At 45.5% G+C, this 18,162-nt stretch overlaps 1 protein-coding gene across 1 annotated transcript in view; it reads left to right on the forward strand.

Annotated features, from left to right (window-relative positions):
• Positions 1–16,070, forward strand: part of LOC144494773 (tyrosine-protein kinase JAK2-like) — a 58,387-nt gene extending 42,317 nt beyond the window's left edge. The window contains exons 12-17 of the mRNA XM_078214089.1: positions 551–740; positions 4,497–4,621; positions 9,243–9,415; positions 11,605–11,722; positions 12,252–12,365; positions 14,590–16,070. Coding sequence (XP_078070215.1) covers positions 551–740; positions 4,497–4,621; positions 9,243–9,415; positions 11,605–11,722; positions 12,252–12,365; positions 14,590–14,697 — 828 coding nt within the window. The 3' untranslated portion in view covers positions 14,698–16,070. The remainder of the gene's footprint in view (positions 1–550; positions 741–4,496; positions 4,622–9,242; positions 9,416–11,604; positions 11,723–12,251; positions 12,366–14,589) is intronic.
• The last annotated feature ends 2,092 nt before the right edge of the window (positions 16,071–18,162 follow it).

An 18,162-nucleotide genomic window follows, 5' to 3' on the forward strand; every position in this document is an offset into this window, starting at 1 on the left:
TGTGGGTTAGGTTGATTGGCCATGCTAAATTGCCCCTTAGTGTCAGAGATATTAGCAGGGTAAATACGTAGTGTACAGGGATAGGGCCTGGTTGGAATTGTAGGTACAGTCTCAGTGGGTCAAATGGCCTCCTTCTGCACTGTAGCGATTCTATGGCCTGAATTTTACCGGCAGGCCCTCCCTGATTCCGGGGGCGGGCAAGGCTTGGAGAACGACTTTGTGCGTTGGCCTCGGGCGGGATTGTACGAACCTCAGGCGGACGTGTCGGTAAAATTCCACCCTTTGATTCTATTGACAACACTTGACTTTCCTTCAGCAAGGTCATTTCAAAATGAGTCTAATTCTTTTTGGTAAGCGCGACGGTACATGTTTGAGTGTGGAGTCATTTTTACAGAGTGGAACCATGAGGAGAACCTGAACAAACTCCCACTCATCTTCACGTGTCACTTCTGGTTCAATATATTTTGTCCATATTTTGTGGAGTTTTCATTCGAAACAAAGTGCGTGTCTCCATTCGGCAGCCTAATCCAGCGTTCCTCCTCTTGCGCAGGGTAACTTTGGCAGTGTTGAGCTCTGCCGCTATGACCCACTCCAGGACAGCACGGGCGACGTGGTGGCAGTGAAGAAGCTGCAGCAGAGCACGGCCGAACACGTTCGCGACTTTGAAAGAGAAATCGAAATCCTCAAGTCCCTGCAGCACGACAACATTGTCAAGTATAAAGGCGTGTGCTACAGCATTGGTAAGTCAAATCAGTCTAAGCTGTAAAGCTTCAACACACAGTGATCCCTCACTGAGAGTCACGCTGCAAATGTTCAAAGTTGTCGCCTCGTTCCAGCTCCCCCACGGAAATAATTCCCTTTGGGCTTCACTTCATGGCTGCTGGAGAAATCCCCATGCAAAGGACAAGAGTGGGAGCCAGCCCCGCTGGCTGGATCAATCTCAGCCATGGCCAGAGTGGCACGTTCAAACTCAGATCTGTGCGTCGAAGCAGATCATGAACGCAAAAGTCACTGGAGCTCAGTATGGCAATCACTGCGATTCAAGGAGAGATTGGGTGTAGGTAATCGCTACCCATTGCTGAATATGTAGCACACCCACCTCTGAATGAAGAGGTTGCAGGCGGGCATGATGGCACAGTGGTTAGCACTGCTGCCTCACAGCGCCAGGGAGCCGGGTTCGATTCCCAGCTTGGGTGGTATGCCTGTGTGTGGAGTTTGCACGTTCTCCCCGTGTCTGCGTGGGTTTCATCCGGGTGCTCCGGTTTCCTCCCACACTCCAAAGATGTGCGGATTAGGTTGATTGGCCATAGTAAAATTGCCCCTTAGTGTCAGGGGGACGAGGTAGGGTAAATGCATGGGGTTATGGGGATAGGGCCTGAATGGGATTGTGGTTGGTGCAGACTCGATGGGCCGAATGGCCTCCTTCTGCACTGTAGGATTCTACAAAATCGCACTCTAGAGAGTTGAGTGATTGAGTCATGCTGTTGCTCCCAGTGCTCTTCTGAAGGATTCCTGCACTGTTGCAGGTGCTGCCTTGAGGGGGGATGGTGAGAAAGTGGTAACGTCCGTGGGCTTGTTATTTAGACACCCACGTTAATGTTCATGGGCCATAGTGGAATTTAAATTCAATTAGTAGATCTGGAATATAAAGCTAGTCTCAGTAATGGTGACTGTAACAACTATCAATGATTGTTGTAAACACCCATCTGGTTCACTACTGCCCTTTAAGGAAGGAAATCTGCCGTCCTTACCCTGTCTGGCCTACATGTGACTTCATAGCCACAGTAATGTGGTTGACTCTTAAATGTCCTCAAAAATGGCCAATAAGCCACTCAGTTCAAGGGCAATTAGGGACGGCACACAAGAACGTAAGAACTAGCAGCAGGAGTAGGCCATCTGGCCCCTCGAGCCTGCTCCGCCATCCAATAAGATCATGGCTGATCTTTTCATGGACTTACCCGCCCGCTCACCGTAACCCTTAATTCCTTTACTGTTCAAAAATTTATCCTTGCCTAAAAACATTCAATGAGGTAGCCTCAACTGCTTCACTGGGCAGGGAATTCCACAGATTCACAACCCTTTGTGTGAAGAAGTTCCTCCTCAACTCAGTCCAAACCTGCTCCGCCTTATTTTGAGGCCATGTCCCCTAGTTCTGGTTTCACCCGCCAGTGGAAACAACCTCCCTGCTTCTATCTTATCTATTCTCTTCATAATCTTATATGTTTCTATAAGATCGCCCCTCATTCTTCTGAATGCCAATGAGTATAGCCCCAGTCTACTCAGTCTCTCCTCATAAGCCAACCCTCTCAACTCCGGAATCAACCGAGTGAATTTCCTCTGCACCCCCTCCTGTGCCAGTGTATCCTTTCTCAAGTAAGGAAACCAAAACTGTACACCGTACTCCAGGTGTGGCCTCACTAGCACTTTATACAGCTGCAACATAACCTTGCTGTTTTTAAACTCCATCCCTCTAGCAATGAAGAACAAAATTCCATTTGCCTTTTTAATTGCCTGCTGCACCTGCAAACCAACACCTTGTGATTCTTGCACAGGGACACCCAGGTCCCTCTGCACAGCAGCATGCTGCAATTTTTAACCATATAAATAATAGTCCATTTTGCTGTTAGTCCTAACAAAATGGATGACCTCACATTTACCAACATTGTACTCCATCTACCAGACCCTCGCCCACTCACTTAGACTATCTATATCCCTTTGCAGACTTTCAGCGTCTTCTGCACACTTTGCTCTGCCACTCACCTTAATGTCATCTGCGAATTTTGACACACTACACTTGGTCCCCAACTCCAAATCATCAATGTAAATCGTGAACAATTGCAGTCCCAACACTGATCCCTGAGGCACACCACTAATCACTGATCGCCAACCAGAAAAACACCCATTTATCCCACTCTTTGCTTTCTGTTAGTTAACCAATCCTCTATCCGTGCCAATACATTACCCGTAACACTGCACCTTTATCTTATGCAGCAGCCTTTGGTGCGGCACCTTGTCAAATGCTTTCTGGAAATCCAGATATACCACATCCACAGGTTCCCCATTGTCCACTGCGTATGTAATGTTCTCAAAGAATTCCACCAAATTAGTCAAACATGACATGCCCTTCATGAACCCATGCTGTGTCTTTCCAATGGGACAATGTATATCCAGATGTCTCGCTATTTCTTCCTTGATGATAGATTCAAGCATCTTCCCTACGACAGAAGTTAAGCTAACCAGCCTATAGTTACCCACCTTTTGTCTACCTCCTTTTTTAAACAGTGGCGTCACATTTGCTGTTTTCCAATCTGCGGGAACCACCCCAGACTCCAGCGAATTTTGGTAAATTACCACGAGTGCATTTGCTATTTCCCCCGCCATCTCTTTTAGTACCCTGGGATGCATTCCATCAGGGCCAGGAGACTTGTCTACCTTTAGCCCCATTAACTTGCCCAACACTACCTCTTTCGTGATAATGATAGTTTCTAGGTCCTCACCTGCCATAGCCTTCCTGTCATCAATTTTTGTCATGTTATTTGTGTCTTCCACTGTGAAGGCCGACACAAAATACCTGTTCAATGCCTCAGCCATTTCCTCATTTCTAGTTATTACATCCCCCTTTTCATCCTCTAAAGGTCCAATGTTTACTTCAGCCACTCTTTTTCATTTTATATATTTGTAGAAATTTTTGCTATCTGTTTTTATATTCTGAGCTAGTTTACTCTCCTAATTCATCTTACTTTTCTTTATAGCTTTTTTCGTGGCTTTCTTTTGACCTTCAAAGATTTCCCAATCCTCTAGCTTCCCATTAATCTTTGCCACTTTGGATGCATTTTCTTTCTATTTGTTGTCCTCCTTTATTTCTTTAGATATCCATGGCTGATTATCTGTTTTTCTGCAGTCCTTCCTTATCACTAGTATATACTTTTGCTGAGCACTGTGAAAAATCGCTTTGAAAGTCCTCCACTGTTCCTCAATTGTCCCACCATAAAGTTTTTACTCCCAGTCTACCTTAGCCAATGCCTCCCTCATCCCTGTGTAGTCTCCTTTGTTTAAGCACAGGACACTGGTATTGGATTTTACCTTCTCACGCTCCATCTGTATTTTAAATTCAACCATACTGCGATCGCTTCTTCCAAGAGGATCCCTAACTGTAAGATCATTAATTATTCCTGTCTCATTACACAGGACAGATCTAGGATAGCTTGCTCCCTCGTTGGTTCCATTACATACTGTTCAAGGAAGCTATCGTGGATACATCCTATGAACTCCTCCTCAAGGCTGCCTTGACCGACCTGGTTTGACCAATTGACATGTAGATTAAAATCCCCATGATAATTGCTATACCATTTTTACATGCATCAGTTATTTCAGCATATGCTGGCCTTGCCAGCGATGCCCAGAACCCATGAAAGTATACAATCTCTCAAAACACAAATTTCTATATGCACAATATTGGATTCTCACACCAACGAGTTTTGTTTTTGTTTAAACAGGGCGGAAAAACCTGAAACTAATTATGGAGTACCTACCTCACGGAAGCTTACGTGACTATTTACAGAAGAATAAAGATCGTATTGATCACAAGAAACTACTTGCGTATGCCTCTCAGATCTGCAAGGTAATCCATTACTATAGAAGAACGGGCAGCTTTGATTTGATTTATTATTGTCACATGTATCAATATACAGTGAAAAGTATTGTTTCCTGCGCACGATACAGACAAAGCATACTATTCGTAGAGAAGGAAAGGTGAGGGTGTAGAATGTAGTGTTACAGTCATAGCTAGGGTGTAGAGAAAGATCAACTTAATGCAAGGTAAGTCCGTTCAAAAGTCTGACAGCAGCAGGGAAGAAGCTGTTCTTGAGTCGGTTGGTACGTGACCTCAGACTTTTGTACCGTTTTCCCGACGGAAGAAGGTGGAAGAGAGAATGTCCGGGGTGCGTGGGGTCCTTAATTATGATGGCTGCTTTTCCAAGGCAGCGTAGATGGAGTCAATGGGTGGGAGGCTGGTTTGCGTGATGGACTGGGCTACGTTCAAGACCCTTTGTAGTTTCTTGTGGTCTTGGTCAGAGCAGGAACCATACCAAGCTAGCTGAGTTTCAGTACAAATACTGTCTACATTTAAAATGCACTGCCAGGTGAAGTCTCCTTGCGTTAGCTCATTAGGTACTCCATAATGAGTTTAATTAACTGCTCTCTAATTTATATTCAATTAAAGTTTTAAAGTTTATTTTATTAGTGTCACAAGTAGGCTTACATTAAATCTGTATCAAAGTTACTGTGACAATCCTTTAGTTGCCATGCTCTGATGCCTGTTCGGGTACACTGAGGGAGAATTTAGCATGGCCAACACACGTAGCCAGCATGTCTTTCGGACTGTGGGAGGAAACCGGAGCACCCGGAGGAAACGCACACAGACACGGGGAGAATGTGCAGAATCCGCACAGACAGTGACCCAAGCCGGGAATCGAACCCGGGTCCCTGGTGCTGTGTGGCAGCAGTGCTAACCACTGTGCTACCCCTCAGATTTACAGATGATCACCGAAATCCTTCCACAAGCAACTTCTTTACCCAGAGAGTGGTTAGAATGGGTACCACAAACAACAGTTGATGCAAATAGTGCATACATTTAAAGGGAACAAAAAAAGAAAATGCTGGGTAAACTCAGCAAGTCTGACAGCATCTATGGAGCGAGAGACACAGTTAACATTTTGAGTCCATATCACACTTCTTCAGAGTGCATTTAAGGGAAGCTAGATAAACACTAGGGCAATAGTGTAGAAGGATATACTGATAAAAGGGCAGCAGAGGATTTGCTTATGTCGGACCGAAATGCACACAAGCCCCTGATGAACTGAATGGGATGTTTCTACGCTGTAAATATTTTGTTAATCATGCGTTCCCATCACTACTTATTACTGGTGTTTAGTGTGTTTAGTTTTACTTTTGATACTTGAGGTAGAGGTCACAGTTTGCCGGTCACATGTGATGTTCCAGAAGGAAGGATTTGCATTTATCTGATGTCTTTCACATCCACGAGGTACCCTACAGGCCAGGGATTACTGCTGACATGTAATTGCTTTTGTCTCTTAGACAAACCAGACATCCAGGCAAGTGGGGAGTATTCCATCACACTCCTGACTTGTTGGTGGTAGACAGACTTTGGGCTAGTCAGGAGCTGAGTCACTTGCCACAGAATTTGCAGCCTCTGACCTGCTCTTGTAGCCACAGTATTTATATTGATGGTCTAGTTCAGCTTCTGGTCAATGATAAACCATCTCTCCCCCCAGGATGTCGATAGTGGAAGATTCAGCGCTGAGTACAGAATTCATAGAATCTCTACAGTGCAGAAGGAGGCCATTCAGCCCATCGTGTCTGCACCGACCACAATCGCACCCAGGCCCTATCCCCGTAATCCCACATATTTACCCTGCTAATCTACTATTGATGGGAATGGTCTCTCAGGGGAAAGCAGCAGCAGACAAATTTCTTCCACATGGTTGGCTCGGCTGTACAGGGAAGACTGAAAAGTGTGGGACTGCAATAGTTATGTGTGATTCAGTTGTCAAGGGAATAGATAGTTGTTCCTGTGATCAGAAACAAGATTCCAGGATGGTATGTTGCCTCCCTGGTGCCAGGGTCAAGAATGTCTTGCAGCAGTTGCAGGACTTTCTGGAGGGGAGAGCTAACAGGTAGTGGTCTTGCTACAGATTGGTACAAACAACATAGATAAAAAAGGGATGAGGCCCTCAAAGTGGAATATAGGGAGTTAGCAAGTAAAATGGAAAAGTAGGACTTCAAAGGTAGTGATCTCAGGAATACTACCAGTGCCACGTGCTAATCCGAGTGGGCGGCACGATAGCACAGTGGTTAGCGCTGCTGCTTCACAGCTCCAGGGTCCTGGGTTCGATTCCCGGCTCGGGTCACTGTCTGTGTGGAGTTTGCACATTCTCCTCGTGTCTGCGTGGGTTTCCTCCGGGTGCTCCGGTTTCCTTCCACATCCAAAGATGTGCAGGTTAGGTTGATTGGCCAGGTTAAAAATTGCCCCTTAGAATCCTGGGATGCGTAGGTTAGAGGGATTAGCGGGTAAATATGTAGGGATATGGGGGTAGGGCCTGGGTGGGATTGTGGTCGGTGCAGACTCGATGGGCCGAATGGCCTCCTTCTGCACTGTAGGGTTTCTATTTCTATTTCTATTTCTATTTCTATAATCCCCTGACACTAAGGGCTATTTAGCGTGGCCAATCCACCTAACACACACATCTTTGGACTGTTAGAGGAAACCGGAGCACCCGAAGGAAACCCACACATCTCTTCCTAGAGATGGTCATTGCCTGGCACTTGTGTAGCACAAATGTTACTTGCCACTTGTCATCCCCGGCCTGGGTATTATCCAGGTCTTGCTGCATTTGAACATGGACAACTTCAGTCTCTGAGGGGTCGCGAATGACGACTGCCTTCGGAAAGCCCTCCGCCCGGATACAGACAGGCGAAAAGCTGAGTGATCCAGCAGGTCAAAGGCTGAAATGGATGAATGATGAGATACGGTGATGAGGTGGGACAGTAGAGGCTTCTCTTATTCTTTTTCCATGTTGTCAATCTAGTCAGCGTGATGTCATGTCGGCGAGAGGGAAATTCCTTACCTGGGGGGAACAGATGGTGGGGAAGCCCTTTAGATACATTTAAATTTATTTAAATGAGATTCTCACCCTTTTTGGGCAGGAACATTGTTGTGTCAGTGGTGAGGGGCGGGGAAATCGCACGTTGTGATCTCACTGGTGAGGGTCTCGTTTTCTGATTTCACAAGGTTTTGGCGCCCATGTCACTGTTTGTGCTTATGGCAAACACAGGTGTAAAATCAGCTCCGCTAACTCTGTTTCTCTCTCCACAGATGCTACCAACCTGAGTTTTTCCAGCAACTTCTGTTTGTATTACAGATTGGGCAGCATGGTGGCACAGTGATTAGCGCTGCTGCCTCACAGCGCCAGGGACCCAGGTTCAATTCCAGCCTCGGGTCACTGTACGTGTGGAGTTTGCACATTCTCCCCGTGTCGGCGTGGGTTTCCTTCGCGTGCTCCGGTTTCCTCCCACAGTCCAAAGATCGGTGGTTTGGCCATGATAAATTGCCCCTTAGTGTCAGGGGGACTAGCAGGGTAAATGGCGGTTACGGGAATAGAGCCTGGGTGGGATTGTGGTGGGCACAGATTTGATGGGCCGAATGGCTTCCTTCTGTACTGTAGGGATTCTATGATTTCCAGCATCTGCAGTGTTTTGCTTTCCTGCTCCCCTGCCATTTGGCTCACTTATTTCAAAAAATGGTGCAATTCTTCTTTTGTTTGTATATTGGTGAGGCGAGAAACAGAAATGATAATGGAACATGGGGCACGATACTCCAGCCGTTCATGCCTGCGGGATTCTCCAGTCCCGCTGCAGTCAACCGAGATTTGGCTGAGTGCCAAATTCTCCATCTTCGCTGGCAGCGGCACAGGGGCGTGAATGGCCGGAGAGTTCCAAATCTCATTGTTTGAGATCCGACCCCCTACGGTGGTGTCATCAACAAACTTGGAAATTGAATTGGAGGGGAATTTGGCCGCACAGTCATAGGTGTATACAGAGTATAGTAGGTTGCTGAGAACACAGCCTTGTGGGGCACCGGTGTTGAGGATGATCGTGGAGGAAGTGTTGTTGCCTGTCCTTACTGATTGTGGTCTGTGAGTTAGGAAGTTCAGAATCTAGTCGCAGAAGGAGGAGCCAAGGCCCAGGCCACGGAGTTTGGAGATGAGTTCCATGGGAATAATGGTGTTGAAGACTGAGCAGTAGTCAATAAATAGGAGTCTGACATAGGTGTCCTTGTTATCTAGGTGTTCCAGGTTTGAGTGCAGGGCCAGGGAAATGGTATCTGCTGTGGACCTGTTGTGGCAAACTGTAGTGGATCCAGGTAGTCCGGGAGGCTGGAATTGATTCGTGCTAGTGCAAATGGCTGCAGATCAACACTTTCAGCCACTATACTGCACTGGCAGTTTTATTTCACAACCAGAGTTTGAATTATTTGTCATGCCAAAAGATCTGTAAATTACAACCCTGAACCTTCAGGGGACAGAATCATCTGCAACCCAAAATTGCAAACAGCTGGTTCATTTTGTAGCAAATGCACAGCCCAGATACGGATGGGCCCTTTCCAAGAAGTCGCCACTGATTTAACTCATGCGGACAATGGTATTGTTGGATTGTTGTTGCAGGGAATGGAGTATCTGGGAACCAAGCGATACATTCACCGAGACCTGGCAACGCGCAACATCCTGGTGGAAAATGAAAACCGGGTGAAAATTGGTGATTTTGGGTTGACCAAGGTCTTACCACAAGACAAAGAATATTACAAGGTGAAGGAACCGGGGGAAAGTCCAATCTTTTGGTAAGCCCAGTTCTAAATGTGGTATCTTTCTTATTTTTGTACAAGCATAACATGAGGTCCTGAATTGAGGACAAAGCGCCTCATTCCAACTCTGGTCTCTCAACGCCAGGGCACAGGGCCTTTTGGTCACAGATTATTCACTAATCCCAGTTACTAGGGAACCTCTCCCAATAACCCCCCTTTTCCTCATTCTTCTACTTGTACTGGGGTGGCACGGCGGCACAGTGGTTTAGCATTGCTGCCTCACAGGGCCAGGGATCCGGGTTCGAATCCCGGCTTGGGTCACTGTCTATGCAGAGTCTGCATGTTCTCCCTGTGTCTGTGGGAGCTTCCTTCGGGTGCTCCGGTTTCCTCCCACAGTCCAAACGATGAGCTGGTTAGGTGCCACTTGGCCAAGCTAAATTCTCCCTCAGTGTACCCGTACAGGCGCTGGAGTGGGGATTTTCACAGTATCTTCATTGCAGTAAGCCTGCTTGTGATACTAATAAATACCTTTAAACTTTACCATTTCAGCCACCCGGAATTATTTACTATTTTCATTGTGCTCCTACAGTCTTCAAGCCTCCTCCTCTATTTAACATTTCAAAATTAGCCTGACAAAAAAGCAGCATTTTTCAGCAATTATTAAAAATAACTATTCTCCCCTACAACTTAGATACATTGAGTGCAATTTTGCCTGCCATTCATGCCACGCTCCCGCTGCAGCGAGGTCGAAGAACCTGGCGCCCAGCCAAATCTCCGTTCACTGCAGCGGGATAGGAAAATCCCGCCGGCGTGAACGGCCGCAAGATTCCGGCCACAGAATCATAGATTCGTACAGCGCAGAAAAGGCTCTTCGACCCATCGAGTCTGCACCGACAATAACCACCACCAAAGTCGCGCTAATCCCATTTTCCAGCACTTGCCCCATATTCTTGAATGTTTTGATGTTTCAAGTGCTCAGCCAAGTATGTTTTCAAGGTTGTAAGGTTTCCGGATTCCACTACCTTCCCAGGCAGTGCATTCCAGATTGTCACCACCCTCTGAGTGAATTATTTTTTTCTCAAATCCCCTCTGAATTTCCTGAACCTCACCCTAAAACTATGCCCCCTCGTGGTTGACCCCTCAATCAAGGGGAACAGTTGCTCTCCACTCACCCATTCCATTTCCCTCATAATCTTATGCACCTCAATCATGTTCCCCCTCAGCCTTCGCTGCCCTAAGATAAAGAATCCAAGTCTATCCAGTCTCTCCTTATAGCTTGAATGCTCCAGCCCAGTGCACAAGGAGGCCATCGAGTCTGCACTGACCACAATCCCACCCAGGCCCTATCCCCATAACCCCATGTATTTACCCTAGCTAGTCCCCCTGACACTAAGGGACAATTTATCATGGCCAATCCACCTAACCTGCACATCTTTGGACTGTGGGAGGAAACCAGAGCACCCGGAGGAAACCCACGCAGACATGGGGAGAATGTGCAGACTCCACACAGACAGTGACCCAGGCCGGGAATCAAACCCGGGTCCCTGGTGCTGTGAGGCGGCAGTGCTAACCACTGTGCCACCGTGTCACCCGCAATCTGGTGAACCTCCTCTGTACCCCCTCTAGTGCAGTCACATCCTTCCTATAGTGAGGTGACCAGAACTATACATAGTACTCCAGCTGTGTTAACTTATTTCAATAAATTGGGCAATTTTGTTTCTCCTTGTGTGTTGGTGAGGGAGAGAATAAGAAGACTCTGGAATTCTATAGTCCAGAGAGGACTGTAGATGCTCAGTTATTGAATGTATTCAAGGTAAAGACTGAAAGATTTTTGGACACCAAGCAATATGGGAATAGTGTGGAAAGGTCAGGTTGAGGTCAAAGACCGACCATTATCTTAGTGATCGGTGGAGCAGACTCAAAAGGCTGAATAGCCTGCACTTACATTCTGATCTTCTTATGTGCATCTGCAAGTGGGTTGCTTCCACACCAGGAGTAGGAAGATGTTGGCCCTATTAGTGCATCATGTACCTGCTACTTATCTGCCTTTTGAAGAATTCTAGAAATTGCCTCAGTCTTAAAATGGTGCACAAATCTTATAGACTTGAAGAGAAAATGATTATTTGAATTAAAAATGTTGTCATCTGGGATTTTGTTTCCATATAGCAGAAGCGTTCAGGTTGTAATGGTTGAGTACATGACGTTTCTATCACTCTCTGAAACAGGTACGCACTGGAGTCCCTGATGGAGAACAAGTTCTCAGTGGCTTCAGATGTCTGGAGTTTTGGAGTGGTGCTATACGAGTTATTCACTTACAGCGAGAAGACTAAAAGTCCACCATCGGTGAGTCTCCGACTTCGATCGAATCAATCAGATGCCCTGCTTAGGTTTATAATGACAGTGCTGCCTGTCATATAAAATACTGTTCAAGGCTCACGAGTGCTACTACCACGATTTGATTTGATTTACTGTCACATGTATTGGGGTACAGTGAAAGTATTGTTTCTTGTGCATTAAACAGACAAAACATACCATTCGTCGAGTACATAGGGGAGAAGGAAAGGAGAGGGTGCAGAATATAGTGTTACAGTCAGAGCTAGGGTGTAGAGAAAGACCAGAAGAGAGTTAGAGTTCAGTTTTAAAAGCATAGAAAGAGAGTAAAAGATTGAATTTGAGGGTGTGCTTGGGACAGTTCGCAAGAAGTCGTCTCGCTCTGGCGCCATCTTTTCAGGTTCTGAACTTTTATTCACTGTTTGATGTTTTATTTTGGTAGTTTTTAAGTATTGCTTATTTAAATGTTAACTAGTTTTCTGATATTTCTCCTTTGATGAATTTGATTTAGTGAATTTTTATTTTTGCTTGCAATTTGCAGGAATTCATGCGCATGATCGGGAGTGACAAGCAAGGGCAAATGATTGTCTTCCATTTGATTGAGCTTCTTAAAGTGGATAGAAGGCTGCCGAATCCAATCGGGTGTCCTGACGTGGTACTGATTGCGAGCTGCTTTCTCTTTAACTCTGCCCTCAGTAGTTAGCTGTCATTTCATTTTTTTAAATTCATTCGTGGCACATAGGCATTACCTGCTGGCCAGCATTTAAAGTTAAAGTTTAAAGTTCATTTATTAGTGTCACAAGTAGGCTTACATTAACACTGCAATGAAGTTGCTGTGAAAATCCCCTAGTCGCCACACCCCAGCAGCTGTTCAGGTACACCGAGGGAGAATTTAGCAATGCACCTAACCAGCGCGTCTTTTAGACTATGGGAGGAAACCGGTGCACCTGGAGGAAACCCACGCAGACACGGGGAGAACATGCAGACTCTGCACGAACAGTGACCTAAGCCGGGAATCGAACCTGGGCCCCTGGCGCTGTGTGGCAGCAGTGCTAACCATTGTGCCACCTTGCCACCCAGTCCCAATTATTGTTCATCCCTAGTTGCCCTTGGACTGAGTGGCTCGCTCGGCCATTTCAGAGGGCAGTTGAGAGTCAACCACATTGCTTTGACTCTGTAGGCCAGACCAGGTAAGGACAGCAGATTTCCTTCCCTAAAGGACATAAGTGAACCAGATGGTTTATCTGACGGTCATCAGTAAATTCTTAATCCCAGATTTTTTTATTGAATTCAAATTCCACCATCTGCCATGATGGGATTTGAACCCGGGTCCCCAGGACATTAGATGAGTTTCTGGATTAATAGTCTAGAGATTATAATACCAGGCCATTGCCTCTTGCAAAACTGGGCTAAGTGCACTTATAAAAATAGTGTGTAGTGATTTAGACTATTGTTTAAAGTAATTATTGACCAATTAAAAACTAGCAACCAAGTTACAGCCCTGAGGTCTTATTTAATGGAGGGGATGGAAGCCTCACCCCATGCACCACTTGACCCCCCCTGCCCCACCCCCGCCACCCCACCCCTCTCAAGCCAGGATGTGCTTCTGAATGAGGTTGCTGATGTATCATCAAATGATGGTGAGGGCTTGTGCTTGGGGTCTGAATTCACGAGGAACTGGGTGCCAATTATCTAAACTCAATTCATGAATGAATTTACTACTGGGAAAGGAAGGGGATTTTTCTTGGTATTTGTCCGGGCCAGTTCATTCTAATGGGATAATGGGATGAAGGTCTCCACTGTAGGAGGTACGATGGCACAGTGGTTAACACTGCTGCCTCACAGCGCCAGGGATCAGGGTTCGATTCCCGGCTTCGGTCGCTATCTGTGAGGAGTCTGCACGTTCTCCCCGTAGGTGCTCCAGGTTCCTCCCACAGTCCAAAAGACATGCTGGTTAGGAGCATTGGCTATGCTAAATTCTCGCTCAGTGCACCCGAACAGGTGCCGGAGTGTGGCAACTTCACTTCATTTCAGTGTTAATGTAAGCCTATTTGTGACACTAATAAATAAACTTTAAACTCCAGGTATTCTTAGAAATGAGTGCGGGCTCTATTTAAGATTAAATGGAATTTCCATCGCACACAGGAACAGGCCATTCAACCACTGCTATGGTCAATAACAGTGTCTGTGCTTAATATGAGCTTCCTGCCACACACCTTCATCCAACTCGAATCGTTGTTAATGTGCATGTGCACCACAATGCTGTTCATAATTCCACTGGGTTAGGCTCTAAATGGGCAGATTCACTCAAAGAAACTGGTGTAAGGGCCAGACTGATCTTCCAAGCTTAGTCTTAAAATAAAACTGACTTGCAGTAAATCAAGTCTATAAGTGCTTGATGTTGATGGCCGCTAATGAAGAATCGTGCAGAAGGAGGCCATTCGGCCCATCAAACCTGCACTGAAAACAATCCCCCCAGGCCCTCTCCCAGTAACCCCATGCATTTACCCTGCAATCCCCCTGACACACTAAGGGGCATTGCACCTAACCCACACATCTTTGGATGTGTGGGAGGAAACCGGAGCACCCGAAGGAAACCCACGCAAACACGGGGAGAAAGTGAAAACTCCGCACGCACTGTGACTCGAGGCCGGAATTGAACCCGAGTTCCTGGCGCTGTGAGGGAGCAGTGCTAACCATTGTGCTACCTTGAAGGAGTGGTGGAGGAATATTCATTTTTCTAGCACTTTGGTTGAGCACAAATGTTCTTTTGAAAAGACTTTAATATATATTTTTTAAAAGGTATTTTAGCAGCGTGATGGTGATGAGGTACAATGTTCTCAGATTTATTTTCTAATTTTGATCGTATTTCACCTCAGATGTATTCGATGATGATGGAATGCTGGAACACTGTGTCGACTCGGCGTCCAACCTTTAAGGAACTTGCTCAAAAAGTGGACTCTATGAGAGATTCGATGGGAGGATGAGTTTGCAGAAAGTTTGACTCTCTTGTGCTCTTTTCACTAAGCACAGCTGCTGCTTTTTCCAGTCTGTTTGCTGGCACCGCCCACACTCTTCGGGCACTAAACCAAATTCATGGGGACTGGTTGCTACCCCACCATGGTCAGCCGGGCAGGATCGCTTCGGACTTCTTTCACAGCCCACGGGGAAGCGATCGTCCCGCCACAGTGTCGCTGCAGTTCAGCCGGACAAATTGCTGATGCTGCCTGTACAGCAAAAAAAAACTTATCAAGTGGGTGTCGTAACAATCTTTCGTGGTTACAGGAGGATTCAATATTGCAAATGTCTACAGAGGTGACACTTCCTTCAGAACGATGAGAGGAGTTTGTCTTTGTAACCCATGCCAAGCGGTCTTCGGTGGCCAGTGCCAAATGTTGTGTGGCCTGTGGCTGTTTGCACAGGAACTGGCTAAAGAATCAGATTCTAATTTTGAATTCTCCCCTTCTAGCCCAAACCTGCTCGAGCATAAATTCCTTCAAAGAATGGAGGGTAATTTCACTATTATATAGGATCTCATTGACACTTGCCAGAGATTAGAATCTTAGTTCTGTTAACTATAGAAGGAAAGGAACAATATCGGGTGCTGAACAGTTTCACGAATCAACTATGCCGTGAATGTGAATACATGTGATGCATTAAATGATGATGATTTAGAGAGTGTGCATTACTGTACCATAAGGTGGTTATTGGGATGATAAGTTCCGAAAAAGGTTTGCTAGCGGTGCGCGAATTTGGAAATTGCCACTGCATAATATTGTGAAGAAACCACATTTATTCATGGAGAATTGTGTTCTGTGAGACCCGGAATACTTTAGTAGCCAATTTGAGCCGCCATATGCAATACTGTGATTTTATGTTACCGTTTCTCACACTTGGATCAGTTGTGACCAACAAGGATGTGGCCTTCTGGGGTTAACGAAATGGAGAAAAGCTCAGGGACATTTTGTGCCTCTTTGGTTAAACAAAGGAGCAAAAATGATCAATTCACGGTGTGCGTAACATCAATCTGGGAGGCGGTCACGCCCAACGGTCAGCCAGCCGGGCCCACCGCCAGCTTCTCATTGGACAACCAAGGGGTGGGCAAAGAATGCCAATCTTGTCAGCGAAGCCCACACCCCAAGAATTAATTTTTAAGATGTCATGCGAGCCCTCCCAACCTAGTCCTCACTCCTCCGTAGAAAAAGCATTCTTCAGTGAGTAGTGAAGTGCAACAAAATGTAAATATAGACGGACCAGCATTCCTTTAAACTGCGGTAAATTCACCATTGTGCTAGGGTTTCTTCTGTTCAAAGGAGTGTGCATCTTTAGAATCAAGAAATAAATATAGTTACATACCTACATGGAGGCCAAGGAAATTATTTGGTAATGTTGATTTAGAGTTTGAATTTTAAAATAGTTTCCCCTTATTTTGTTTTTTTTCAGTTTAATTTTTTAATGACTCTTAATTTCTCTTCCACATGCACCTCGGTTTGAACTGAGTCATTTCAAAGAACGACCAAGAAACTCAGCCGCTATCTATGAATCAGTGTCTCCATACACTGAACTATCGGGAGCTAAAAAATGCAGCACTTAGGAATCGTGCACATTCTGTAAATGAACCGCAGAACACCGACACACGACTCTTGCAGATTTACATTGAAGTCCTCTATCTGTTAATGATCAAGAGTTAGCCAAGTAACAGTAACAACAGTGTGAGTCACATTTGCTTCTTCCATTTTGGTTAGGAGGCGCAGAATGTAACATTTTAGTGGGTATATGCTGTTGATAAGTTTGGTATAAAGGATTGTCCTGCTACTAATTGCCTGTTGGGAAGAGAATGGTTGAATGCAAACGGGAAGTCTGGAACTTTCAAGTTAGCACTGGATATTTATCGGGCTACTGACCTCCGGCCTTTGTTCTTTGTGGTGTTTGAGCTTTTGAGTGTGAGCTTTGGAAAGACTGCTGATGAGGGGGGCAGTGTTTTTCCAGTAACCGTATTCTCAGCAAATTCTCTCTCAGCACCTGGTTCATTCAAGCAGCTCTTAAACAATACTCAGCGCTGCTAAATTATTCACCAGTGCGATAACTAGGATTTCACTAAAATGTATTGTTGGGCTTACAGACTGTTCTTGCAATGTTCTGATGTGGAGATGCCGGCGTTGGACTGGGGTAAACACAGTAAGAAGTAAGAACTTGCAATGTTCACCAGAGGCGATGAATGGCGAGTAACACACTAGTAATGTGTTAAAGCAATTGACTGAAGTACTATTTCTCTATTGTGTTAGTGTCACACTGCTGAAATATGCCAAGAGACAGTCCCGTTGCTTCTTAGGGAACTGCAGGTCATTAATGATACAGCCTGACCAGAGAAAACCAGGAGGTATTTCTGATGGCGTTAGGCTAAAGCAAAACTTAAAAGTTTCGATTCACTTTGTCTCTGATGCACATGTCCTCGAATGCCATTGTTCTTCCGGTTTCATTATCTTTGGCGCTCATCCGTTTTGCTTTCATCTGTCCAAAAAGAAGCAATATATACCTCTTAATTCTGGAACCTTATTAATTTAGATAAATACTGCGGATGCTGGAATCTGAAACAAAAACAGAAAAATGCTGGAAAATCTCAGCAGGTCTGACAGCATCAGCGGAGAGAGAGAGAGTAGAGCAGTTCTGATGAAGGGTCATCTAGACTCGAAACATTGACTCTCATTCTCTCTCCACAGATGCTGTCAGACCTGCTGAGATTTTCCAGCATTTTTCTGTTTTTGTTGTGTTGACCTTATTTATTTATGTTGGTATAGTTTGCAAAAATGCCTGACAGCAGATAGCAACAATGTTGAGTGGACTTTGTACTTGCATTTGTCTGTAAGGTTTCTCCCAATTGTCCAGAGAACCTGAAGTTCTCTGTTGCTTTCTACATAAACAAGAAATGTTCTATTAGTAAGCGGACATTCACCTCAGAACTGCCGCCTCCATTAAAAACATCACATTATCTTTTTTAAAAAAATTGCCCATGGGATGTGAACATCACTGGCTCAGCCAGCACTCATTGCCATCCCTAACAGCCTTTGCAAAGGTGGTGGTGGTCCACCTTCTTGTACTGCTGCAGTCCATGTGGTGTAGGAACTCCCACTGTGCTGTTATGAGGCAATAGCAGTGTACCCAAACCTGTATTCAGTATTGAACGCTCAGTCATGTTCATAGAATCCCTACAGCGCAGAAGGAGGCCATTTGGCCCATCGAGTCTGCACCGATCACAATCCCACCCAGGTCCTATCCCCATAACCCCACTTATTTACACTACTAACCCCCTCACATTAAGGGGCAAATTAGCATGGCCAATCAACCTAACCTGCACATCTTTGGACTGTGGGAGGAAACCGGAGCACCTGGAGGAAACCCACGCAATTTACATTTCAGTTAGAAGTTAGTCATTCCACACTTACTGTATATTG

The sequence above is a fragment of the Mustelus asterias genome, chromosome 6, assembly GCF_964213995.1.
Source record: "Mustelus asterias chromosome 6, sMusAst1.hap1.1, whole genome shotgun sequence".
Lineage (NCBI taxonomy): Eukaryota > Metazoa > Chordata > Chondrichthyes > Carcharhiniformes > Triakidae > Mustelus > Mustelus asterias.